The following is a 27,713-nucleotide window of genomic DNA, read 5'->3' on the forward strand; positions in this document are numbered from 1 at the left end:
TATAGTTTCTCATTAAGGAACCAACCACGAACCACTTGGTGGTTATATGGATTTTTTATATGAGTAAAATTAAATAAGCGCCCATTAAATATTTTTTACCAATCCTAGTATTTATCATGTTCGTTTACATTTGTGTAGTTGGATGCCTTCAATCAGAGCGAATAATCATATAAATAAAACTCTATTTTATGTGCAAATGTCTATTAGCAAATATTTGTTAATACGGTCAAATGGCTTCGTTTTGTTTTTCCTTTTTTCTATGTTTTCCGATGCGGAGATTTATTCGGCGTTAATTTAATTTCCGAAATATTGATAAACAAACTAATTCCTCTTGGCTACTAAACAATGCACATTTTAAGTTGATATCGCAGTGATTTTAAATGAATTGATTTGCTGTTACTTTTTCTCAGATAAAAACTAAATATTTGAAATTAATTTAAAACATTATTGACATAATATTTGTACATATATGTATATGTGGAACATATACATAAGCAAAGCTCATTATGCCGCCATTGACCCATTATGCTTTTGCGCTATTGTATATATAAGTAATCATAGAATTATTTACGTATTATCTGAATATTAATTTCATCAACATCACAACCGATGATTCAAAATTTAAATACTTTTTTGTATGACGGATCCATTATCACCACTACGAGCACTGATTCTAAGTATGTATTATATCGCACAAGTAAGGAAGGCTAAGTTCGTTTCATACTTTTGTAACTTGTAAGGACCAAAGCTTGGGAATTACCTTCAGGTGTTGGCATAAACTAATATCAAAAAATTTTGTGAAAGAATTAAACATTCATTGCTCGACGAAATTGTGAATGAATTACAATCGAATTTGATATTTTTACTATTAAGATATAACATTATTTAGTTTAATAACTATATTTTATTTCCCGTTAGCGCAAATAATATTAAAATCATCCTCAAATGAAATATACTTGAAATAACCTTAACTGAGGTGGCTAAATTTAATATATTGAGTTGATGGGTAAAACGTCAACTAGAAGATCTAAATTGATGACATTGATTTATAAGGTATAAGGCTAACTAGAAGTATGAAAGTCTTTTAATGGGTATATGAGATAGGTTTAGTATTGGCTCGATTTTATCTATTTTTGGCAACTACATATTATTAACAGAAACAGATGCTCTCCGAGTTTCGGTAAGGTATCCCACATACCATCAACAATATATAAGGGGAAAGTCAACTGGATGTTTGAAAATCCTGATATTAGTAATATTCACCCGATTTTATCAAATTAAGATACAGAGGGTCTTCATTAGGAGGACAGTATTTCACATATTGAACCATCTATGGGGTATAAAGTCAGCTGGTAGTCTGGTCTAATGGAGATATTGACCCAATTCAATCCATTTTTGACACGCAGACCTAAAATCAGAAAAGGATTCTCTCCTCATTTCAATATTTCAATTATTTATCTCATACATTAACCTATATTTTCGGCAAAAAGTTAGCCATAGGCTGTGGGGTCCACATTTCCGGAATCTGGTCGCTACAGAGTATAATAGTTTTGTTCACCTAAATGTTGCTTGTATCTCCTAAACCTAATCGAGATAAAATAGGGTAATATATATCTTTATATAAAAAAATTACGTGTCACGTTGTTTGTCCGCGATGGACTCCGAAACTCCTGAACCGATTTTTGAAAAATTTTGCACACTGTGTCCAGTTCGAACCAACTTAGAAGATATGATAGTAAAACAACTCATAAATAAAAAAAACACAGTGAAAGCTCTATTAAATGAAGGCTCTATTCAGCGGGCAAGTCCATTAATCATGCACATTGGCCGGTCCCACAATTTGTTGACGGTTATTAAGTACAACCTTTTAAGGGGCAACTCTATTAACTCCACAGAAAGGTTGGTAACCAGATGTTGAGAAAGCAGCCTTAAATTCGTTTTGTTTTTCAATGAAATTTATTGTATGAACATATTAAAAATTAATTTTAGTATTATTTTTCAAAATTAATTTTACTATGCATCCAATCTTAGTATATGGGTTACACTGATTGTTGCTCCTGAACGAGGCAGTTTTTTTCTTTAGGACGAAATCGTCAGATATTTTTAATATAACAACAAAAATATCATTGCCATTTTCGTCGTCAAGGCATTGCGGTTACTTTCCTCGATTTGGGTGAAGGACGCTAATTCATTCATAACAAACTAAAGGCGACATCTAACATAAAAAAATAGTCGAATAACTGCAGTGTTGATAAAAAGATCTATTACAATTTAAGATACACAGAAAGAAACGCAGTGCAGTGGATCATAACTGTCTCTGTAATCAGTCGATGAATATTATATCACGTGCATCCCAAAAGAAAGATGCCATAACCTTGCCAGCCGACTTTTTCATCTTTCCATGCTTGAGAATCGGTTCATAATCTGCAGTCCACTAGAATGACTGTCGATTGAACTCCAGTTTCTATTGTCACACACCGACGCAAAAATTCGGTTATATTACGAACAAAGAGCACTCAAACACTTCTGAATCAGCAATTCGTTGTTTTTGTTGGACTATGAATTTGCGTGGCACCCACTTTGCACAGTGCTTTCACCTCTTTAGGGCGTCCACTGCCTTCATTGTCCTCGGTGCTCATTTCGCCTCTTTCCAACTTAGCAAATCGCTTTACAAAGTTTGATTTCTCTGGTGCAGCATTTTCCCCCCAAAAAGCAATGCTTTGTTAACACACGAAATGATTTTTGATCAATTTTTTTAACTAACACAAGTTGTTTCACCCAAAATGTTATATCTCATCTAATAGTTCCTCAGTTGCCAAATTTGTATAGGTATCTTTTAAAGGTAGGGGCTGACTAGAAATCTTATAGATGGTATTAGTACTACATCTATGTATGTGTCAGCCACAGTAAAGCGTGGACGAGTGCTCTACTATATACAGACAAGTTGTAATCCGGATATCTGTATATGTTTGACGTCCGTCCGTTTATAAGAATAAAAATTACTGTGGACATCGCAACGTGCAAGAACAGCGCATGTATATGTATGTATGTATTTATTAATGAAGTATACTAAATTATGCTATATCTAAACAATTAAAGAACAATCAAACAAGTAAAATGTTGCACTGAAGTTATAATAGCCTTCATAGGTGCATTTGTTATAACATAAGTGGATAAAAAGATCTTTATTTTAATTTTGACGGATCAGTTTTTATGGAAGCTATATGCTATTGTATCTGATCTGAACAATTTCTTCGGAGATTGTACCGTTCGAATTTCATGAAGATATCTCATCAAATAAGAAATTTTCAATACAAGCACTGGATTGTGATGTGTTCTAATCTGATGAGTAGCTTTTTTGAGAGAAAATTTCGAATCGATATCTCCGAAACTTAAGGACTAGTTCACATATATACAGACAGACCGACGGATATGACTAAACTGACTCAGCTCATTATGATGATCATTTACAACATACATATTTATGGGGTCTCTGACTTTTCTTTCTGGGTGTTACAAAATTCATGGCCAACTTAATACTTGAGGTATAAAAACTGGCAATCTAAAATATGGTAACATTTTCCCGAAAGTAAATAGCAATATATCAAGCTTTATCAAGTATTTAGTGGCAATAAGGGTAGGTAGAGGAATCCGAAAATCAAACAGTCCTACATCATATTTCGAAAGCTGAACCGGGTGATCTAACTGAAGCAAAATGTTTACAAACTGCTAAGTTGGTCTAAAGTTTAGAAAACAGTTATGTGCAAGAAATAAATATTTTGCTCTTAAAGCGGAATTTTTGTAAAATAATAAACAGAGTACTGAAAAGAGCTTTAATTTTGTAGATCTGCTCTCTGTTGCCTTTGCCGTAACTTTCCTTTTTACGCGCCGGCAGTTTCCATTCTCACCCAGTCGACACTGGCTCGTGCCTTTTCACGTTTGAGTGACATTTTATGTGACATTCGACTGGCAGCGCACTGGGCGATTGGCTGATTAGTTGGAACTGTGTTGTGATGGCGCTTACGGTGCTCGCCTCAAAGGATCATTAAGCACAAGAAAAGGCAATAGGCATGAAGGCAAATAAAGCTAAACCAAAAGAGGCAGCAAGCAGGCAGCAGCACACAAAATAGCAGGCAACAACTGGAACTAATTTCTGATGACGTGCTGATGTGATGGCTTTGGCTAACAACTTTTTTGCTTTTGTATTTTTCTGCTTTTGGCGCTTTGTGTGGCTGTGTGCTTTGCAATGCTTACCTGTTTTTGCGCTTAAATGCGCCTAAATGCGTCTATGTGACATTAAACGAAATTAAATGCAAATGCTGTTTTTGTTTCTTTTTTGTTTGTTTATATTTTTGAATTACCATTTTATCGTTATTATTAAAAAATCAATATCCTTATTGCTAACTAACAATTCAATAACTAAATTTATTTTAGTGTTCATTAATTCCATTTTGATTTCACTGTTACATATTGTATTATATATAAGTAAATTTAATATGTTTTTTTTTATTTTTAGTTTTACATTATTTTTTAATAAATTAATGTTTATGCTTGTTCTAATAAATGCAGAAATATTTCGTTTTCACTTTTTTTTTAGATATTAACTATAATTGTTTTATTATATGTCAGCATAGTGTAATTCTATTATCTATTATTTTTTTCTCTTAATTTTTTATCACTAAATTATTTATTTAAACAGTTTGATTTGATTTTTATTTGTGTAGGTATTATATAACTACTTGCTTAGCATAAAATTAAGTTAAATTTGATTTAACTATACTAGTAGTCGTTCGCACTATGCTACCACCCCTACACACGCTTAATTGTATTTGTAATTTATTGAAATTTAAAATTACATCAATGCTTACTATTTTTTGTTAATATTAGTTTAACATTATTATTATTATTAGTTCGGTTTTCTTTCAAAATATTTACAAACTATTTTACAATTGAGTTGGCGACTTTCACATTTCGCCTTGTATACATGGATACGCATGTATGTTTACGACGGTACATAATTAACGCCGATTTATCGTTTTTAACTTGTATCCTCAGTCGTCTTTCGCATAAGGTGTGTAATTTCAAGTCAAGCAAAGAAAATGCTGCCTTAAATGCCTGTGAAGCGCACTGTCGTCTGCCAATAGCAGCGTTTTCCTTTCAAATGTATTTTAAATTCCTTGCAAGTGTTTTTTTAACGGCATTCTCTTTCAGTTCCTTTGCTTGATTGTTTCTTTGATTTTATGCTGAGCTAATGAGCACAAGCCGAAACTTCACTCACACGTTGACAAACGATGTAGTTGTATACATTTCCTTTGCTTTGACCTTAATTACCCCATACGGTTCGTAGCGAACACATACGAACGAGCACATACTCGCACATTACCGTAAGGAGCTATGAAGGCGCGCCCACAAGCATCTGGTGGAAGAGATCTAGTAGCAAAGACATAGTTTGTTGAGTTGCCTTTAAATCGAGTGAAATTTTTGATGTAGGCTTGTGTGTTTGCTAGTTGCTGCGACTTGTACGTACGCATCGCCCACGATCTGCGGATGTCTGTTGCATTGCCTTATTTTATAACGCCACGTTGCCCTCCTCCTCATCCTCGTCCTCCTCATCTTCATCTTCTTCTTCAATTACCGCGGCTGTCGTTTTTGTCAACATGCCCGAATTGCTACCCACAACCATGCCCGTCGATACGGCCAGCATATTGGGTGTCGTGCTCGCCTTTATAGCCGCTGCAGCTGAAGTTATAGCCACTTCGTTTGTCGCCACTACGCGCGTTAGCTTCGTGCGGTCGTGATGCACATACATTGCGGCGAGCGCATTGAAACGCGGCCCCCAGCCCGTCAAATAGTTGTAGTCTTGATTCTCATCGTCGGTGCCTGCAAGGAAATATGAGTAAGTACGTGGCGCGACAAAATATATATAGATTTGTTGTTTTATTGCTTTTAATTGCAATAACAACATTAGCAAAAATTACAGTGCATGAATGAAGTGGTGGCGACGGTCGTCGGAGTGTGCCGGTACGCACCTGAGGCCAAGGAGCTCAGCGACTCGGCTATGCTACCGCTGCCCTCGAAGGTGAAGTTGCGCAGGTCGTCGAACGGTGGCGCATTCGGGTCCTTGTCGAAGCGTTTCTTGCGCTCCTCCATCAGGAAACCGACATTCACTTCTTGGCCGGGCAAAAGTGTCATAACGGGATCTGTTAATTACAGACAGTAACGGTAATGTATTAGTATTGATCCAAAATTGAGTTATGTAATGGCACATATTTTCGTATACATAAACAAAAATACCTATATACTAGATTAACTTATTCTATCATTGCGTAATCCGATAATATTTTACGTGCTCTTATTTTAACTGCATCTGTGGCGTGGTTGCAAGCACATTTACTCATAACTACTATGATACAGTGTATTGAATTTCCTGCCACAATCTCTACTCACATATTATTGGCATCTTGCAGGTGGCAATATCTGGTGGCATATTACCGCCGGCACCAATGGGTATTTGCAGTGGTGTTATGTCGAATGCTGTCATGTCGTCTTCGCCGCCTCCTTCATCGTCATAACTGATAACAGTCTCACGTACGTCCTTTTCCGGGCCGGCACGTTTCTTCTTCGTTGTCTTGCGTTTGCGGTTATACAGCACGAACAGCAGTGAAAGTACTGCAAGAAACAAAAAGCGGAGAAACATGTTCAGTGAGTGCAGTTTGCTCAACAATTCAAAAGTTTGTGTGTGCTGCTAGGTAAGTGCTTTTGTGAATTGGTTTAAAAGATTTAAGTGATTTGGAAATGTACGTTTCTATATTTTTTTGATGAACTATTATTGCATATAAATATTCTAAACTGCAACCGATTTGTGGATTCCGTAGTGAAAAAAGAGAGGAACAAATCATTCATACGTGTAATAAAGCCAGATAGTTAAATGGTTATACCACTCGTATGTAAAATTAGTTAGATTTTGTGGCAGAGTAATACAAGTATATTCGGAAATTTTTCGTCTACACAAGCTACTCAGTTACTAGTGAACATTTTATTTAAGAAATTCTTTAAGTTTTAAGACAAAGAGTGAGTATTTTGGGAGAACAGCGGACATTAAGTCAAATTATCTTAATTGGCTGGCCAGTTGTCTCCGAGCACCTAGAGTGTCAGGACAGACATTTTCGCGCGACATGTTTCTGTGAGTGGTGCAAGCTGAAAATGCTTGCTATAGCGACGTTTGGTAAGATCAAGCAGGCTTACCCAGATGTTTCTTTAGCAAGAAGTGGTGTGTTTCGGTGGCACCAGGCCTTTTTGGAGGGCCGGGAAGAGGTCGCTGATGAAGACCGTGCTGGGAGACCTGCGACTTCGACATACACCGACAATGTGACTCGTGTGCTCAAAGTTTTGAACTCAGACCGTCGACTGAGTATTCATTTAATTGCCCAAATGTTAAATTTATCAAAATCTGTGGTTCATGAAATTGTGACGCAGCACTTGAACATGCGTAAGGTGGGCGCGAAGATGGTCCCAAAAGTGCTCACTGATGACCAGAAATTGCGGCGAGTGGAAGTGTGCCAAGAAAATTTGAACATGTGTGAAAGTGACCCCCAATTTTTGAGTAACGTAATTACAGATGACAAGTCACCTGTGTCAAGTTTCCTTGCCTAAAAAGGCCGATGAATAGCAAGCACTTTACGACGACACAGGGGATTCAAGCAGCTTGCATCTCGGCTCTCGAGGTCGGAGAATGCCTTCCGTGACGCCTTCAATGCTTGAAAATCGTGCTGGCAGCGCTGCGTCGACACAAAAGGAGCCTATTTTGAAAGTTTTTAAAGAAATGCAACGATTGGTTCAATAAATATTTTCAAATGGACTCAGTCCTATTGCTTTCCGTACAAACCCATGGATCTCCCCATTTCGAAGTTCCCTACTTTCTGTCTACTTCTCAAATGGTCCATCTATTGAATCCAGTCGTATTTTTGAAAGTTAGAATAACAAAGTTTTCGAAACTTTAATTCACTAGCAAGAATAATTTGTCCTCCACAAAATAGTTTTTGGCTTGTAAAAATTTTCAATCTTTTATAATTTAGCTCTACAGGTTATATTTAATGACAATAGAAAAAATTGTAGTATAATTATAGTAGTATTTTTTTCTAATAGAAATACAACTTTTTTAAGTTTCTTATTAAACTTAATATTTTCCCACTTAAAACGTAACAATACACAATCTCTGTCAGTCAATCTTTCGTTAAATCTTGAACTGTGAGAATTGATAGGCGAATATCAAAAACAAAGAATCCCAAATAAAAGTCGTCAAACTTTTCATGAAATTGTTGTTGCCTTACGCTAAAACTTAACTGACAAATAAAATCAAATGTGCCCACTCTAAATGAAAGCATTATTTCTCTTGTATAAAACATAATCACTTTTATCGTAAGTTTCTTGCTCTTTGTATTAAGCTTAAGTTATCGGTGGTTCTCTAAATTTATACAGACAGAAAGCTATTGATTAGCAACCTACGTACTTGCATTGGCAGTCTATTGTGTAAAACTTTAGACTAAGGCTTTTGTTCGAACTTAACTTCCCACATGCAATTAGTTGCCAAAAGTCGCCTCCGCCATTTAAGCGTTTGTTGCCACCTGCGTGTCGTGAAACTTTTCTTCTCACAGTGTAATTATTATGTATGTAAGTGGAGCTTTATTAAGCGGTAAGGGTGGTTATTTTTCCAGTAGTACTTAAAAGTGTTTATAAGGAGCTTACAAAATAAGTCAGGGACAGCAAAAATTTGCGCAGCAGAGAGAGAGAGTGACTAAATATTAGAGGAAGGAAGTTGTTGGAGAAAATGCATATATTCGTGGGGAAGGATGCACGAAATGGAGTTGCTTCCTTTCACTTCTAAGCTTCTTCCGCTACTTACTACATGTGTACATACAAGCGTATATCAGTACTTATGTGTACATGCAGCTGTGTGGCTTCAACACTTACTTGGTCAAAGTCAGAAACTTTACCGTTTGTCATTTTCCAGATTGTCTGCTGCAACTTGATTTTGTTGCAAGTAGCTAGATGCCCCTTTCTCACTTTCTCTTCGAAATATATTCGAAGGTTGGTTAAAGTTTCAAGTTGCATTTTTGCTTGAAGTAGCGGACTGGACACCCAATGGTGATATAAAGTTTTGCAAGAGGGTTGTATAGTTTGGTCAGTTTGTGACGCCAGCAAATAAACACAATGTGACAAGGATAATTTAATTTTCGAATTTGCTTAAAACATTTCTTACCACAAAATACAACTGTTTGAAAACAACTTATTAGTAACTGTTGTAGCATAAATTAATCACGAGAAACACATGAGAGAATATTTGCAAAATTGGAGATTAAAACAATATATTGTTTCTCATCATGGAAAAATGGACCAAATATACTGCAACAGACTGTGTTGTTGAAGAAATCTTCTACTTACTGGCATGTCTATTAACTTTATTTTGTACAGAAGAGGAAAGAAGGAACTTAGTATTATTCAGGGCACTTTTTTTCAAGGTATCAACTTTATACAATTGGTGGATGATGAAGCGTTTTTTCAAGGTTCTCAAAATTATTGTTCTTCCAGGACTGAAAAGGTGGAAAAAATATAGCAATGTTATCAATTCAGCGAGTTGTTATAATTATGTCTCATTTCGGCGTAAACCTAAACTCCGAAATAACGGAACCACATTTTCGGAACTTTGCGGGAAAAGAAGAAACATGTTATAAAATGGAACATGAACAAATGTAATGAATCGTAATCAATAAAACACTCAATTTCGAAATTTTTGATTCTACGTTGTTTTGCCATTTAGGTCACGATGTATGTACATATATATGTATATTAGGGTGTGTACTTCTGAGGCAACCTTTTTTTCAACTGAAAAACAATAAAAACTTGATAATGTGAAAAAGAAACTCAAAAGATGAGCTCTTAATATTAATATTAAGAGTGCCTATTTCAAATTTTCTGTTTTCCATATAAATAACATGGAAAAAAATCATTTTTTTGTGGTGGTTATTGTGCGGAGGTTATTATATGTGCACGCGATGGCTGTCAGTAGGGATGGTAAACTCGATTCCGATTCTACTCGAAAATCGAGTTTTCTCGTAAAATAATCGATTTTTCGAATGTCAAGAATCGATTCTTAATCGACTTCGATCGATTATTTTAAATCCCGATTTAGACTTTATTCAAAAGGTAGTGATGAGTTAATTGAATGTTGGTATAATGATTCACCAGAGATTTATTTCAGATAGCAGGTAATTCATAACAAAGTAATTAATTATTTTGATTGAAGAATTTGTACAGTTATTGCTTTTTTCGCACGTCGGTTTTGATTGGACACATTTGAGTGTCTCGAAAACGTTTACCACGTAAGGTAATGAATAACGGGATACAAATCCTTGATTTCAAATAGAAAGATCAACGATTGAAAGCGTGTAAAGTAGCTGAGTTGGTAGGCAACCCCGAACTTTTGTGTTCTTTCAATGCCGAATTGCAGAAAAAATGATGCAAAAGCAACGACATACAACTCAAGCCTACTTCCCATATATAAACCATTTAAAGTACCATCCTATTCTTTTTTTTTTTATTTTACAGCAATAAAACTTTTACTAAATATTGCTTTTATTTAACCAATTATACATCCGAGAATTGTTAAAATTCACTTTTTAAGCCCCGGGATACCAAAATGCGGGTTCCAGTGTCTTTGGCTGACTTTTTACCGAAAATATCATTGAATTCGCGTCATAGAGTATTTTAGTTCAGTGAGAATAGTTTTATGATAACAGCAACTTCTTATATTTATTGTAACTTTTTACCGAAAATAACAGTAAATCAGGTAGTTTAGTGAAAGAGTTCACCATCTTTTTTTAGAAATACAACCAATGTTATAATTTACTGTTTTCTATATTGACTCTCACCCATTTATGTTGGTCAATATATGAGATATATTTCTGTTTTCATAAACGTAATGTGGGTTAGTGGTGAATATGAATTAAATCGGTCAAAACGAAATTCTAAGACTTTATTTTTAATATTGTTATTTCCGTTTAACGGGTTGATTTGTTCCCCATATGCCAAATACGTTAAATTTAAACTCTCTGGTTAATACCAATATCTCGGTATGAAGCAAAATATAGTAAAGAGACGAAAAAAGTCTGTGACCTATATTAAATTATAAATGTTAAATTCTTTCAAAACATCAAAACACCTGAAATAAAGTTTCTGAAGGCAAGAAAAGAAATACATAACCTCCCCGGGTGGTATTTATACTAATGTGACTAACTGCACTCTCCAGCTAAACTTTGGATTCCAATTAATGATAGAAACTTTGCAATAGTTGGACCAGCTTTTCTTATCGCCTTCGGATATTTGAGTTTTGGTTATATAACAAAATTTCCGTTCAACCTTCTGTGTCCAAATCGTGTAGCAAGTAAGTAATTGACGTATTATTTTATCGCGTGTAATCAGCATTAATGTTGATGAAGTCCCATAATTTTGCTTATATTTTTTATTACAGCAGTTGGCTTTGCTTCACTCCAGTTGTATTTGCGTTCAATTTGGAGTTTATTTGTTGTAGTTACTTGTCATCATTTCCTTAATGCAATTGAAATTAAGTCTTGTACCTTCTGCAATCACTTTTGGCAGTTAAGCACAGCAATGGCATATATAGTATATACCTTGCGTGGCAATACATCCTCATTTTGTTGCTTGGCCATTTAATTAGCTTCATTAAGCGCGAATGGTGTTTAGTGTTGTTTGCCGATTCCGCTATCTTCGTGCATCTGGTTTACTTTTCTTATGGATTTATGTATTTGCTTATTGTTGAAGCTTTTTGTGTGTAGTCTCTTTTTTTATATATTTTTACTTTACTTTTATAACTTTTATGTCAAAAGTCGTCCAATTGCTAGGCGGCACAGTGTTTTCTCGAAATCAAAATATGAATTAATTTCTTTGCACAATTTTGTAGTTGTAATATTAAAATGTTGTGTTTAAATGGCAGAATTGTATCATTATTTATTAAATGTTGTCTTAATTACTATTACTTTCCAAACTTTTTCTAATCTGTGAACTCATTATTCATACCTTCCACAAATCGTGTTATTGTAGCTATTCAGTAATATTAATTTTCTAAAAATTGTTTTGAAATTTTTAGAAAATTCTATGAAGTTCTGAAAATTGTACGAAATCGTTCGGTTCGATAATCTTGAAATATTTTTGAGCACTTTTGTGGTTGCCATAGTTAGTGGCTTGGTGAAGTAAACCGGTTTCACTCTTTCCTTTGCTTTGCTGTTTTGTATTTTGAGCTTTTTGTAAAATCTATTTTTTCCAGAGAAAGCGTATATAGACTAATAAAGTGAATCTTCAAAATCAAATTATCGATTCATTCATCAAAATACATGGAGTTATACTCAGGCTCGTTTAATTCTGAAATCTTTGATATTCCAATAAGAACAGTTGGTACATTCTACTTATGTTTGGTACTCGCGTATATACATTATATATATATGTAAATACCATTCAATTGTTAAATTTATATTAGCTTTAGTATTATTTAATTATTAAATTATATTTAACAAAGAAAATGTCTTTGTTCGTTTTAATAATTTTATTTTTTCATTTCACGCCACTGTTTCGCATCGTCTTTTGTTGACTTCAATTCAGATTGCTTTGGCGGAGTCATATTATTTGATGCCATTTGTTGGCACCACCCCAATGCTTTGTCATTTTATTCCGTGTCGGTTTTTTGCCACCACCAAATAAAAATTGAAGATTTTTCTTTTCCTTAGCACTTCTTTCGTATGATTTGCTCCAACACCATAGATTCTGTAATAGTAGCAACAAAGGCATGAAGCCATGGGCGGCCTATAATTTATGATGGTAATTTTTTAACATTTTTCCAGCAATTAATTTTATAAACAGAACTCATGCTATTTGCTAGCATAAACCGCGTTGATTACTTGCTTTATTTCAACTACAAATTTTACTTAATTCAACTTGGCCAAGAGCGTGGCACGCACGTAGAAAATCGTTAATGACTTTCGCACTTCACATTGGGGACGTAGTACAATGCATTTTATTTGTCAACCTTACTTCTTGACTAATGCGAGCCATCGCGTTTGGAGTGAACCCTGTGGTTTGCCTGTAATTGTGCGGATTGGCAATTAAAATACCACCAAGTGTAATTAGCTTAAAACTTTGGAGAATTATTAACGGCAGTCCACGAGTTGTGGTGTAAATGGGGACAGAGATACGTTGCGGTTATGGCATATACATATATCTACGTAGTTGTATATGCCAATCACTGACATAATGAGACACACAATTACCATTCAACTTGTGTAATGTACCGCCGTCAAATTATTTATTGATTTTCAGGTTCGATCTGATTATTTGAGGATAAGTTTAAACAATTGAGTTAATTAAAATATTTCTAATCATGAATTTTTTTAATTAGATAACTAACCAATTAAAATGTATTGGTTAAGTAGGTAGTTCATTTAATTACATCTAATGTAATCATTTATATGAACTTGTTAGTATCAAATAAAAATAAATTGTAGTTTTTTAAACGAGTAACTGTAAAAATTAATGTCAGCAATTTACATAGAATCAATAGGACATCTGATAAAAAATATAAATGATACTTGTACACATTTTTTAGGACTCATAGCTACGGCTAGTGCAAAACATGTACACGAAGTAGCGTATGTTACTGAAAGGCATGTTTTTAACCCCGCAGTGTTTCTGGTCATTATATGCTTGAGTATAATACATATAGTTTCAATCAGTGGCTATTCGTTTAAAACATTTTTAATTTAGGTAAATAAAACAAGTTATGAAGAGCTCAGTTCGGGTATAACCGAAAATTTCATACTCTTGCAACTTGCAAGAATTAGAGCCAGGGAAGTATCTTCAGGTGCATAAGGCTTGTTAGTTATATTGAGTCTAGGCAGAGTTTTCACCGGATTTTATTTATTCTACGCAAATATGTGCACCGTTATAAGAAAAACACGCTCTCCCAATTTTATTAAGATAACTTACATAATGGCTGAGGTATGCGATATAAAGTCACCCGGAAGTTCGAAAATCTTTTTATTAGGTTTATGGGGGCTAAAAGTAGTATTGGCCCGATTCATCCATTTTTGACACACTATAATATAACTATAACTATAAGAACTCGACCCACATACACAGTGCCTAGGGCTTTGAGCAGTTTTGGTTCGACTTAGTAAATTTTTAGTCATAAGGTGGCGCATAATTTGTATAATGGAAAGTGAAAGTTTCAAATGGAGTTTAAAAATATGTTATATGCGAAATAGACATTGCCGTAGTCTCGTAATAAATTTGGTTCAAATCGGTCGGACGGGTCTCGAGATTGTCCAATTTTAACCCCGGCTTCTTTAAAGCTCTCTCATAGCATTTTTGTGGTAAAATTTAATGTGTTTGGCGTATCATGTTATTGATTTATCGCGCTTTTAGTAGATTTTAATCGTGCCATTATATGGGGAGTGACCTGGTTATCATCTGGTTTTATCCCACTCTTCACACTGACTGTAGGGGTGTTTATAATATTGGTAGTCGAAAAAGCCTTTTCGCATTTCTAATCAAATTTTTACTTATTTTTTAATATTAATAATAAAAAATAGTTAAATAAACAAATACTATATGTACCATACACACGTGCGGGATGGGATAGATACCGAGAGTTGAAGAGGGAAGCGAGACGCATTTGCAGACAGAAGAAGCAAGAGGCCGAAATGCGTGAGTACGAAGAGCTTGATAAGCTGGCCGACAGGGGTAATGCTCGAAAATTCTACCAAAAAATGCGGCGGCTTACAGAAGGTTTCAAGACCGGAGCATACTCTTGTAGAACCCCCAAAGGTGATCTAGTCACTGATGCCCAGAGCGTACTTAAATTATGGAGGGAACACTTCTCCAGCCTGCTGAATGGCAGTGAACGCACAACACCAGGAGAAGGAGAACCCGATTCCCAAATCGATGACGATGGAGAAGACGTTCCATTGCCCGACCATGAAGAAGTTCGAATAGCAATTACCTGCCTGAAGAACAACAATTGCCGGCCGAGCTATTCAAACAGGGCGGAGAAGAACTGATAAGGAGCATGCATCAGCTTCTTTGTAAAATATGGTCGGACTAAAGCATGCCCAACGATTGGAATTCAAGTGTGCTATGTCCAATCCATAAAAAGGAGACCCCACAATCTGCGCCAACTACCGTGGGATTACCCTCCTCAACATCGCATATAAGGTTCTATCGAGCGTATTGTGTGAAAGATTAAAGCCCACCGTCAACAAACTGATTGGACCTTATCAGTGTGGCTACAGACCTGGAAAATCAACAACCGACCAGATATTCACCATGCGCCAAATCTTGGAAAAGACCCGTGAAAGAAGAATCGACACACACCACCTCTTTGTCGATTTCAAAGCTGCTTTCGACAGCACGAAAAGGAGCTGCCTTTATGCCGCGATATCTGAATTTGGTATCCCCGCAAAACTAATACGGCTGTGTAAGCTGACGTTGAGCAACACCAAAAGCTCCGTCAGAATCGGGAAGGACCTCTCCGAGCCGTTCGATACCAAACGAGGTTTCAGACAAGGCGATTCCTTATCGTGCGACTTTTTCAACCTGCTTCTGGAGAAAATAGTTCGAGCCGCAGAACTAAATAGAGAAGGTACAATCTTTTATAAGAGTGTACAGCTGCTGGCGTATGCCGATGATATTGATATCATCGGCCTTAACACCCGCGCCGTTAGTTCTGCTTTCTCCAGACTGGACAAGGAAGCAAAAGAAATGGGTCTGGCAGTGAACGAGGGCAAGACGAAGTATCTCCTGTCATCAAACAAACAGTCGTCGCACTCGCGACTTGGCACTCACGTCACTGTTAACAGTCATAACTTTGAAGTCTTGGAACCAGCGTAAACACCACCAACAATGTCAGCCTAGAAATCCAACGCAGGATAACTCTTGCTAACAGGTGCTACTTCGGACTGAGTAGGCAATTGAGAAGCAAAGTCCTCTCTCGACAAACAAAAACCAAACTCTATAAGTCACTCATAATTCCCGTCCTGCTATATGGTGCAGAGGCTTGGACGTTGTCAACAACTGATGAGTCGACGTTGCGAGTTTTCGAGAGAAAAGTTCTGCGAAAGATTTATGGTCCTTTGCGCGTTGGCCACGGCGAATATCGCATTCGATTCGAACGATGAGCTGTACGAGATTAAAAGACAGCGGCTACGCTGGCTAGGTCATGTTGTCCGAATGGACGAAAACACTCCAGCTCTGAAAGTATTCGACGCTGTACCCGCCGGGGAAGCAGAGGAAGAGGAAGACCTCCACTCCGTTGGAAGGACCAAGTGGAGAAGGACCTGGCTTCGCTTGGAATATCCAATTGGCGCCACGTAGCGAAAAGAAGAAACGACTGGCGCGCTGTTGTTAACTCGGCTATAATCGCGTAAGCGGTGTCTACGCCAATTAAGAAGAAGAAAAAGATATGTACCATTTTGGTCGACCACTTTTTGCCACTTTTCCGCTAGAGACATTATTCCATCAGTGTAAAACTTTTTTTTCTACTTCCCCGAATTTAATTTTTTTTGTTAAATGAAGCTGAAAATATCACCTTTCAAATACTATGTCGTATGACACAATGCGATTGGTAGCACTGGAGATATACGACTGCAACGACATCTATTGAGAAAGTACGAAAAGACTTTTTCGACGACCCAATATTTGCGCTAAGCGAATTTGGTTGTTGTAGCTTTAGTGGTTCAGGAGACATGTATATTAAACTTATTAGAGGCCCTGACCACGATACTTTAAAAAAAAATTTTTTCGTATGTAATCAATGAATATGAATGGATCTGCGCCCATAATCGAGCGGAAGTAATTAAAGATATAGAAAATCAAAATCCTTGTCAGTGTAATAAATTTACCGAGAGTGACTGCATACTTTATGAGAAAAATACTGAGTTACCAACTCCTATAACAAAGTTAAGTATTTACTAAGTAACTTTTTACTCTTGCAACCAGTTGCTACAGAGTGTTATAGTTTTGTTCAACTAACGGTTGTACATATCACCAAAAACTAAGCGAGATAGATATAGGGTTATATACATATATATAAATGATCAGAATGACGAGAAAAGTTGAAATCCGGTTGACTGTGTGTCTGCCTCTGTCCGTCCAGCCATGCTCTAACTTGAGTAAAAATTGAGATAACTTAATAAAACTTGGCATGCGGTTTTCTTGGTACAAAAAAAAATCGAGTTCGTAGATGAGCGTAATCGAAAACCTATAAAGTACCATAACCCTTCCCTCTAATATGTTTAATGTGTGTATCTCCTAATCAAATGAAATATCATATCTTGGGACCCGATCTACCGATTTCGATAAACTTTAGTACGAGGTATTATTCTTCCATTCGTATGTCACACGGACATTAACCACGCCTACTTCTCATATAGCATAATTTTGAATTCAACTTGACTCGTTCAGTTTCCAGTACACAAATCAAGAAGCGATTAAGGGGCTATACCAGTGTAGCGCGTGAAAAATTAGGCGACCTACAAGCGGTCACTTTTTAGAACGCTGCAATCTAAAAAGTATTAAAGATACTACCTTGCCGATTTCACAGGATTTTTTGGAAATAAAAAAGCAAAAAAAAAATTTTGAAAGTGTCACACCGGTATAGCCCATTAATATAACGGGATAAAACTTTAAATACATAGACATATAACTGAAATTAAGGGATAACTCTTCTCTTATAATGGTATGTCTATATGTCAAAAATTGGTTGAATCGGACCAATACTTCCCTAAACCCCCATATACTTTGTTAAATAAAACACATGACTAAGATTGCGAACACGTCTGTTTAATACGGCAATCCAACGTAGAAAAGGACTTTTACAGCGATAATTAAAGAAAATAATAGAAGTGAGGAATGCTTGGTAATTAAGGAACACTTTGCGTAGGGTGCACCGTGTAAAATGAAATATCAATTTTAAAATAAATCTTAGACATACTTAATATAAGGATTTTCGAACTCCGGTGTGACTTTGCACCGCATATGTCGGCCAATATGTGAGTTATGCCAATGAAAATAAGAGACCGTGTTTTATTCATAACAGTGTATCTTTGTGCCTAACCCTTATAAATCAATATCAGGATTTTAGAACATCCGGCTTATTTTACTTGAAAGTTGCAAGAGTAGCCGTTCCTTACTTGTTTTCAAATATTTTTATATCTCGCAACAATGTTGCTAAGGAGAGTATTATAATTTTGTTCACATAACGGTTGTTTGTAAGTCCTAAAACTAAAAGAGTCAGATATAGGGTTATATATATACCAAAGTGATCAGGGTGACGAGTAGAGTTGAAATCCGGATGTCTGTCTGTCCGTCCGTCCGTCTGTCCGTCCGTCCGTGCAAGCTGTAACTTGAGTAAAAATTGAGATATCATGATGAAACTTGGTACACGTATTCCTTGGCTCCATAAGAAGGTTAAGTTCGAAGATTGGCAAAATCGGCCCACTGCCACGCCCACAAAATGGCGGAGACCGAAAACCTATAAAGTGTCATAACTAAGCCATAAATAAAGACGTAATTTTTTTGGAAAAGTGGGCGTGGCCCCGCCCCCTACTAAGTTTTTTCTACATATCTCGGAAACTACTATAGCTATGTCAACCAAAGTCTACAGAGTCGTTTTCTTCAGATATTTCCATATACAGTTCAAAAATGGAAGAAATCGGATAATAACCACGCCCACCTCCCATACAAAGGTTATGTTGAAAATCACTTAAAGTGCGTTAACCGACTAACAAAAAACGTCAGAAACACTAAATTTTACGGAAGAAATTGCAGAAGGAAGCCGCACCCAGGCTTTTTTTAAAAAATTGAAAATGGGCGTGGCCTCGCCCACTTATGGACCAAAAACCATATCTCAGGAACTACTCGACCGATTTCGATGAAATTCGGTATATAATATTTCCTTAACACCCTGATGACATGTACGAAATATGGGTGAAATCGGTTAACAACCACGCCTTCTTCCAATATAACGCTATTTTGAATTCCATCTGATGCCTTTTCTGTATAATACGAGTATATACATTAGGAACCAATGATGATAGCAGATTAAAACTTTACACAAATACGGTATTTGAAAAATATGTAAATGACGGATAATGAAATCTCGATTATCACTTATCGTGCGAGAGTATAAAATGTTCGGTGACACCCGAACTTAGCCCTTCCTTACTTGTTTTAATTGAAATTGATTAATTAAAAATCTACTCACTTAATATGATAACGAGGCATATGAAGATTGCTCCCAGTGCACCCATGCTCAGCTTGAGACGTTGACTTTCTTGCATTAATTCACAGTTTTCGCCCCAATATCCTTCAGCGCAGATACAGCGATAACGGAGGCGTGGTTCGAGATTTATACATGTTGCGCCATTCAGACAAGGCAAGTCGAGACATTCGTTACGATCCACGCAGCCTTTCGTGTCAGCGGACATTATGCGCCCTTCACTGCAACTATATATTGGAAATAAAAACAGAAAGAGTTGCCAATTAAATTTCAGTTTAAGATTAATATTGAATATATAAAATAAGAACTGTAGTACGGAACCAGTTCTAAGCTTGATTAGAAAAAACCTGTGCACAATGAAAATGCACTAAAACCGAAAACATATATTCTTCTTTGCTGCTATTTTTGGTGCAAAAACATTTTTTGAATAATTGCTGTCCAATTGTTTTGAAGAATCTTCAACTTAATATGTGAGGCGTAAGGATATTTATTGTAATCTTTCTCTTTAAACAAAATTATCAGATTTGCCAATTGAGTAAGCAACCAAGTGATTGTGTAGTCAATTTTACATTTAATGCCTCATTGGTTAGTCATTCGTGTAATTTGCTTACCGAGAAGAATACCTAAGTAGATGATTTGGACACAATGTTTCGGCTTATTCATAACTATTTGTCGATCTAATAAAGTGCGGAAAGCACTTTGTACAACCAACTCCTGCACTTATCTTTGCATATATCAACATATATTTATATATAAACGTTTCGTCTAACGGTGTATAGTTATGTCATGAATAAATTTACATGCTAACGGACGTTTTCATACTTACGTGCATTCGTATTCATTCCACAGGTCGACACAATCAAACGGATCCGGACAGATTACATTAGAACACGGTCGATTTGATGGGCAGTTACGCTCCAGATTGCGCGCCATCGTCGCCTGACCCCATTGTGTGCCATTTATTGAAGGTGGCAGCGGCAAGTGTTTGCCATCCAATCTAACAAGGTAGCAAAGAGAGTAATAGACAAGTAGAGAAATATGTTTAACAAATATTTTAAAGCAAGAAATTAGGGAAAAATATGTTTGCTTTGAGTAATGAAAGAAAATACTTAACACGAAGTAGATGAAGCACCCAACGGTACAAACATACTTCAACTTCTACTAGGCAACAATGTTCACCCCACAAATTTAATGGACATATCATGTACACTCACCTAATATCGTCCAGGCAACTTCTTTGAAAATCCGATTGAACTTCGAATGTTTTCAAGCCGGTATACTCCGCTTTGCCGCCCGCATACACGCCCTCCTGTTTGTCAATGGAGAGCCACTGATGACCAGCAAAATTATAAGTTTCGTTGTAACGTCGACCCTCGCCACCATCCAGTTCCAGCATTGCTGCCGAGCCATAGCGATTAAAACGCACCACATGCCATTGACCATCGTTGACAGCGATGGCATTCAATTGTAAACGTTTTTCCTCGGCGCGCAAGGAGTTTAGGTTGAATCGCAGCTGCAGGTGGCCGCGACTGAGTTCGAGTATTGCATATTCACGTTGATGCTGATCGCTAACTCTGAATAGTTCGCCTTGTTGCTCACGCGTGCGGAAGCGCAATTGTAGCTGCGTGCTGAAACGATCCGGCTCGAAGCTCAGCGCAAATTTGACATAACTCTGCGGTTTAAATGTGGTAGGTATGGTGGGAAAATTACAGGATAGGCCCGTCCAGCCGGGTCGACAGTAGCATTTGGCTTGTACTAGGCTGGCCACACAGTTTCCTTGTTCCCAACAGCGCGCTGTGTGTTCGGTTTTCAAACAGACTTCGTCCGTTTGCGGACAGGCAGGATAGCTGTTGCGTGCCAGCGCCGGAAATGCTAGATCGTAGTGTTCCGAATTGTGTATAAGATTGCGTATGCAGCCGTCGAAGCCTTTCGACGTAAATGCATACTGCCAGTGATATAGTGTTTGATCGAAGTGTTGCCGATAGATGCCGCCAAGTTGCAGAGGTACATTTAGATTTAGTGCTTCGCTAAAGGGTGGTATTAGGCCACGTGCCTGGCAGGAATTGTCATCGAACTCGGGCGCTGAGCCATCCTCCATTTCAAATACTTCAGCACTGCGGCAGAAATCGATCACCATACGCACGTTTTCGCTATCCCAAAACACATCTAAACGATGCCAAACGCCATCGTCTAGCATCTTTTTCGTTTTCACTCTCAACTCCAATGTACCCGAGCCAAAGTCGATGAGTAAGCGTGGATAACCCTGTTCCAGCTCAATGGAAATGAAATCGCGCAGCAGGTATTCGTCCTGTTTGGGTGGTACTATTGGTCCATTGTATAGTATAAGACCATCTGCCTCTTTTGTGATAAATTCGAGACTGAGATGCGACTGCTCGCACAATTGTAGTGCTGGATACCAAGCCCAGCCATTGCCTCGAAAACTGCGTGTGGTCTGCTGACAGCGCGGCCCATTATAGCCAACTGGACAGGCGACACACTTGGGCCCACTGCGAGTATCAACGCAACGGCCGCCGTTGTAGCAGTGATGGGTACGACAGGTCTCTTCACGACTGAAAGTGCGCGCCTTACAAACACATTCAGCACTCGTGTTAAGACGCACTCCAACCAGCGCAGTTTTATTAACACTTACCGTGTACGGCGTACGGTTGTGTATCTCCACATGATTTGTACAGGAACCTTCACAGTGTCGTCGCTCAAACAAGCATTCGTCAATGCCGACCATAGTGATGTTAATACCCACCTCTTTCTCGACCTCTTCGCGATGCATAAGCACCACGCCATTCAGACGCACTGCCTTAAAGTATGGCTGTTGGGTTGGTGAACGCGCCGCAAAATGTACGTCCGTCACAAGCGGATGCTCCGACTTCAACTGCACACTAAATACGTCGACATAATCACGATCCGTGTATAGCAATTCTGCTAGTTTCTCGCGAAACCGTTCAAGTTTGGACCGTTGCAGTTTATGCTGTGTATAGTCCCACACGCGTACGAAGTCCTCATCACTTATACCAGCCAAGCGCATAGACCCCGCCTGTTGGACTGCCTCATGTGTGATATCACGCACTATCACAGTCATGTTCGCCGGCACATCCACCTGTCCCTGTTCTCGATCGTAAACTTTGAAACGCAGTTGATAGCGACCACGACGCGTGCCCGCGCGCATCATAACGATGCCCGTGTCCGTATCCAACTTGAAGCGCTGATGTTCCTGCGCTTCCCAGTAGTACTTCTTGTCTGGCACATCCCAATCGTCTAGGTCGTGTACGTATACGCGCCCTATTTGCGTGTCATGCGATTGTCCTTGGTAATTGTAGACAACAACTTCCTTGCTGCCCGGCAGCATTTTATTATCATTCACATCGCCAATAATGACAGTTAGAGTGCTGGTACCCGTCATGGGTGGTGTACCGTTGTCCTTAATCTCAATTGGTATGAGGTAGGACTTTTGCTGTTCCCGATCAAAGGGACGTAATGACGAAACAATTGCTATGCCATTGCCATTGTCGCCGCCTGCGGGTGTTTTTCGGCGAAGGGTTGGAAGGCACGATGTTGGGGGCGCGATGGCGCAAATTGGTTTTTGTACGGGTAGCCATGGTTAATTTGGTTGATTGTCAGACATATTTAAGTGGATTTGCGTTGAGTGGCGCATTCGTTTAGTTTGGTTGAATTGTTTGTTGATTTTCCAGTCGTTGTTGAGGATATTCGATCGTTGTTGTTGTTCGGTTGAATGAAAAGTAATTTGTGGAGAAAGGGAAATATAAATATAAATATATTTAGGTCGGTACAATCAACTTAAGTAAACGCCTAAAGCGGAGTATTCTATCTGGCGCTGAAGCGATTGTGATATAATTACCCTAATTACGCGAATTCAAGAGGAAATAAAAAGTTGCAGCTATGAGCGGTTTCACTTTCATTAGTATAGGCATACTACAGAAACAGTATTTGATATTATGTTATATTTAATTTATTCTGAAGTTTAAAAATTCTTGAATAGTTTGGAACAGATTAACCTTCAAAATTCTGTAGATTATATCCTAATTTTACAAAAGTTGAAAAAGATGGATACAATATTTTACTTTAGGCAAAGACATGGAATAATATACCGTAAATTTAATACCGGAATCGACACAAAAAGTAGGTCATCGTAGATACAAATCGGTTTATCGATTGATCGAACTTAATAACTTTTTTCCATTGGAAAACCACTGTCCTCACCAGCTTGAACCCTGATAGTTTGCTATGAAAACTTTCTCATGCATTTCAAACGGAATCGATGCCTAGGGACCAGTAAAATCAATCATAGTAACAGCAAGTCTTTGGAAATTTAAAATAGGGCTTGTCGTAATTAGGTTAATTATCTATTATTAAAATAGTTTAAACTTAATTTTGACGGCAAAATTTCGTTCTACCTAAGTCAAGTCCTGACTCTAATCTTTCTTTTTATATTAGTTTCTTAATAATTAATAACAATACTCAATACTCACGTCTGTCATGCTCCACTTTGAAGCTCGAACGTATCAAATCACTGGCAAGTGGATCCAGCCGAAAGGTGAACGGCCCACCGTTGCCACGAGCTCGATCGTCAGCATCTTTCGCTGCAATTTCCACAATTTTTCGCGGCGACACATTCTCCGGCAATACAGGCCGATAGTCCTTCGCAAAAACCGGCGCATTATCATTAACATCTTTCACTATAACGGTTAAAGTAGCGGTCGCTGTACGCGGCGTACTACCGTCATCGATAGCTAGTAGTTGTACAAAGTGCCGATCAGTTTCTTCGCGATCCAACGGTCGCTGCACGCTGACTGCACCTTTCGTACTGATGGCGAATTGACGTTTCTTATTTGAGGCTCGCACAATGCGATACGTAACTCTACTGTGCCCGCCTTGATCAGCATCCGATGCGCGGAACTGTTCAAGTATTGTACCGACTTTGGTATCCTCGTATACGGCCACTTCGATATGATCGCGCTCAAAATGCGGTTCGTTGTCATTGATGTCGCGTAATTTGACCACCACCCATGAGTACGCAACGTGATATTTATCATTGTCGCTGTCGTCGCCCATATCGTTGACTTGTATGCGAAATCGGAAACCACTGCTTTGCAGCGGATCCTCATAGTCGAGCGGCTGTGTGATTTTCAAGGAACCAGTACCATCAACATTCCGCACCATTGCGAATTTCTCAGCGCCAAAGCCGCTGTTCGGCACCACTTTGTACTGAAATGAATTTGTCTCATCTTCGTCTTGCACGGTCACTGTAAGTATTGGCGCATCGGGTATGGCTGTACCGTTAGTTTCGTCCACCTCTGTGAACCATTCGTCTTTCGTGAATTGCGGTGGCATATCATTCAAATCCTTAACCCGTATCGATGCAGTGCCAGTGCCTGAGATAACAATAAAATCATTAATAAAGTAAAGCATTAATGTGTGTAACGAAGTAAAATAAAGATTTAAAAAGAGAGCCACAAGCGTGAATATACCTTTCAAGCCACCGCCGTCCATCGCAACCACTTGTATGGAGTAGTCGGGTGTGCGTTCACGATCCAAACAGCACACCGCAGTCTTTATAACGCCCGTTTCCGGTTCTATTTCGAATATCGCCGCGCCCGTCTCCTCCTCAATCACATTTTTCTCAATTGAATATATTAGTTTGGCATTGGTGCCCTCGTTGGGATCGTCGTAATCAACGGCTGACATTGTCATAACTGGCAACCCGGCGGTACCGTTTTCTGTTATATTACCAAAATAAATTCCCTGCGGGAATTGTGGAGCGTTGTCGTTGATATCCTTCAGATTCACCTGAATATCGGCATAGCCCACCAAGCCTTCGCCACCTTCGTCTTGTGCGAAGACTGTAAATCGCCATTGCGGTCTACCATGTGGTTGGTCACGATCGAGTGGCTGCGTAGTGTTTGAGTAAAAATATGCAAAATGGAATCAGAAAACCAATCAATATCGGCATTTTTGCAAACTTAAAGTGAGGGTTTTAAGAGCTTAGTGAGATTTCTATTTATTTTTTTTTTTTCAATAAGAAATTGTAATGTTAAGTTCGTGACCTATAATTCCAGCAGGCCGCTAACAGTAATAATATCATGAATCTAGCCAACATCTTGCTAACGTCTGCAGCTAAGAGCTCGTAAAATGATAGATTGCTATAAACAATTTCAACGGATATTGCAGTCTGTCAAGCACTTTCAGCAATTGCACTGCATATTACTTATTGCTTGTCATTCAGCTGAGACGGGGCCACTGTTGACAGCTATGGTTGATGAGTAGCGAAAATACTAAATACTCGCAAAGCTCTAAAAGCCAAAAAGCACTTTAAACCTACATATATTAACTCGCGCCCACTTTTCAATTGCGTTGACGTGCCCTGGCCTAGTTATTGCAATTAGGAATACGGCAAGACCGGCGAAACTCGGACGCCAGACACTGCTAACACAGAGAACAATGAATATTTGCAGACTAAAATAACGAATAGTTACAAGATAGCTAAAAAATGTTCAATTCAACCTAAACCTGATTTTCCTAAATGAAAATAGAAATTCAGCACTAAAATATCTTTTTAATTTCAAAATGCGGAGGTTTAAAAAAGAATTTTAAATAATAGACGGACAAGCAAATAATCGCTTAACTTTCGGTATTCTCATATACTCAGCAATGTATAAATATAACTCATATGCTCCACTGACTCCACACACTCACATATGTACGTATGTTTGCTTCAAAACTGCTACTGCATGAAACTTCATGTTTTTTGGCTCCATCCACTACGCAATTGTATCGGGAGCCAAATGCTGAAAACTTCGGAATTTTCCAATATTAAAATTCCGCTTGTCAACATCACGTTTGGCAAAAGTCGCCATCACGGCACAAGTGAAATTTTCAAATGCAAACGCGCTCATCGCGATATGACTGCAATGCGTAGCGGAAGAGAAAGCCCAAAACAACAAACAAATTATAAACACGTTTACATATGCACGCGCTATCAAAATTTCATTGGTGACAGTTGTCAACACGCCCACAAACCAGTTCGCATACATATTCGCCTGCATGGCATGTGAGCGCGAGCATTTCGCTGGTAATGCGATATGTTCAGTCAGCATGACAAACTTTTTAATTTAGCAGGAACACATGTGTGCACACTCACTCGTACATACATATGTACATATGCACTGGCAAATTCGGATATTTGCCCCAGTTTAGACGACATTGGATCGCTGTTTAATTATACATGTACCGTATTTATTGGATTCACTAGGGTGCCTCAAATGTCTTGGATAACATTTCATTTATTCAGAAAAAAATAAATGTGTTTTTAATTTTAATTAAAGTTGTACGCCCTCCTTTCATTCCATCTCTTTGTTTATGTCAGCATATTTGATTTAAACTACTTGTTTATTCGATTTTCCCCTCACAAGTTTTTCAAAAGTTGAATTTGCTGCATTATTTGGTAAACATTCACTGCGAATTAACACAGAATTTGCGAATGTAGGAACGGCAAAGCCAGGCATATACATAGGTTATTAATAATGGATATGCAAAAAATGTGCCTTTGATATTTGTATATTAAATATTTGAAGAAAACATAATATATAAAAAATGTTGCTCTACGACCTTCACTTCTGTAAAAGCGAACAGAATCGATACTTATTTAAGAATTTGGTGGGAGCCTCAAGCCGCAGGCGGCCTCACTTTGGCTATAAACAGTGGCGAATTAAGAGGGAGAAAATGGGGAACATTCTCAAACAGCTCCATCTGTGATCTGTTCGATGGTTTAACTTCCAAGTTTTCCAACATAATAGGCATCAAATATGATAGATACGCTGCTTGTAACGTTCCAAAATCGACAAAAAGCTGAGGAAAACTTGGCCCATAATAATTTTCATGCTTCAAGTAAATGTTTATTCCCCCATTATACTCCCGAGTGCTGACAAAATGCTGAAAATTAAGCATTATCCAGCAACTCAGTGGATTTGGTAAAAAACCCGATTATTATCACTACAAAAGTCTGTTCCAATGTTTAGTTGGGGTACTGGGAGCCGTGGAATATATTCCGTCTTATAAGGCTGAAGGCTAGGCATTCGCAAAGATAATATTTTAGCGTCTCATCATCTTCCGCACATGTTCTGTATTTCGCCGAACCCACGTTTCCAATTTTTTGAAGATGACATATTAATGGCAGGTGTCCTGCAATGACCCCTATAATACTACTAAGTTTCTTTTTACCCAGAAGTAGAAGCTTTTTGGTTTGTCTACCATCAACACTTCCCCAAAGTAATTGTGTAGCGGATGTTCCAAAACCAGATATGTCCACCTGGGCTTTATTACTTCAAAGAATCCTTGG

At 37.9% G+C, this 27,713-nt stretch overlaps 1 protein-coding gene across 4 annotated transcripts in view; it reads right to left on the minus strand.

Annotated features, from left to right (window-relative positions):
- Positions 1 to 4,915: 4,915 nt before the first annotated feature.
- Positions 4,916 to 27,713, minus strand: part of LOC126753614 (putative neural-cadherin 2) — a 363,083-nt gene continuing 340,285 nt past the window's right edge. For 2 of the 4 annotated variants that reach the window (XM_050465205.1, XM_050465207.1), the window contains 8 exons: positions 24,847 to 25,267; positions 23,848 to 24,750; positions 20,557 to 22,873; positions 20,169 to 20,339; positions 19,328 to 19,569; positions 6,448 to 6,669; positions 6,030 to 6,200; positions 4,916 to 5,880 (listed from right to left, as the gene is read on the minus strand). In XM_050465205.1, the coding sequence (XP_050321162.1) occupies positions 5,570 to 5,880; positions 6,030 to 6,200; positions 6,448 to 6,669; positions 19,328 to 19,569; positions 20,169 to 20,339; positions 20,557 to 22,873; positions 23,848 to 24,750; positions 24,847 to 25,267 (4,758 nt within the window). In that variant the 3' untranslated portion in view covers positions 4,916 to 5,569. Of the gene's footprint in view, positions 5,881 to 5,978; positions 6,201 to 6,447; positions 6,670 to 19,327; positions 19,570 to 20,168; positions 20,340 to 20,556; positions 22,874 to 23,847; positions 24,751 to 24,846; positions 25,268 to 27,713 lie in introns of all 4 variants that reach the window. The other 2 variants (XM_050465204.1, XM_050465206.1) reach the window with 1 other exon arrangement.

Source organism: Bactrocera neohumeralis, chromosome 3, assembly GCF_024586455.1.
Source record: "Bactrocera neohumeralis isolate Rockhampton chromosome 3, APGP_CSIRO_Bneo_wtdbg2-racon-allhic-juicebox.fasta_v2, whole genome shotgun sequence".
Lineage (NCBI taxonomy): Eukaryota > Metazoa > Arthropoda > Insecta > Diptera > Tephritidae > Bactrocera > Bactrocera neohumeralis.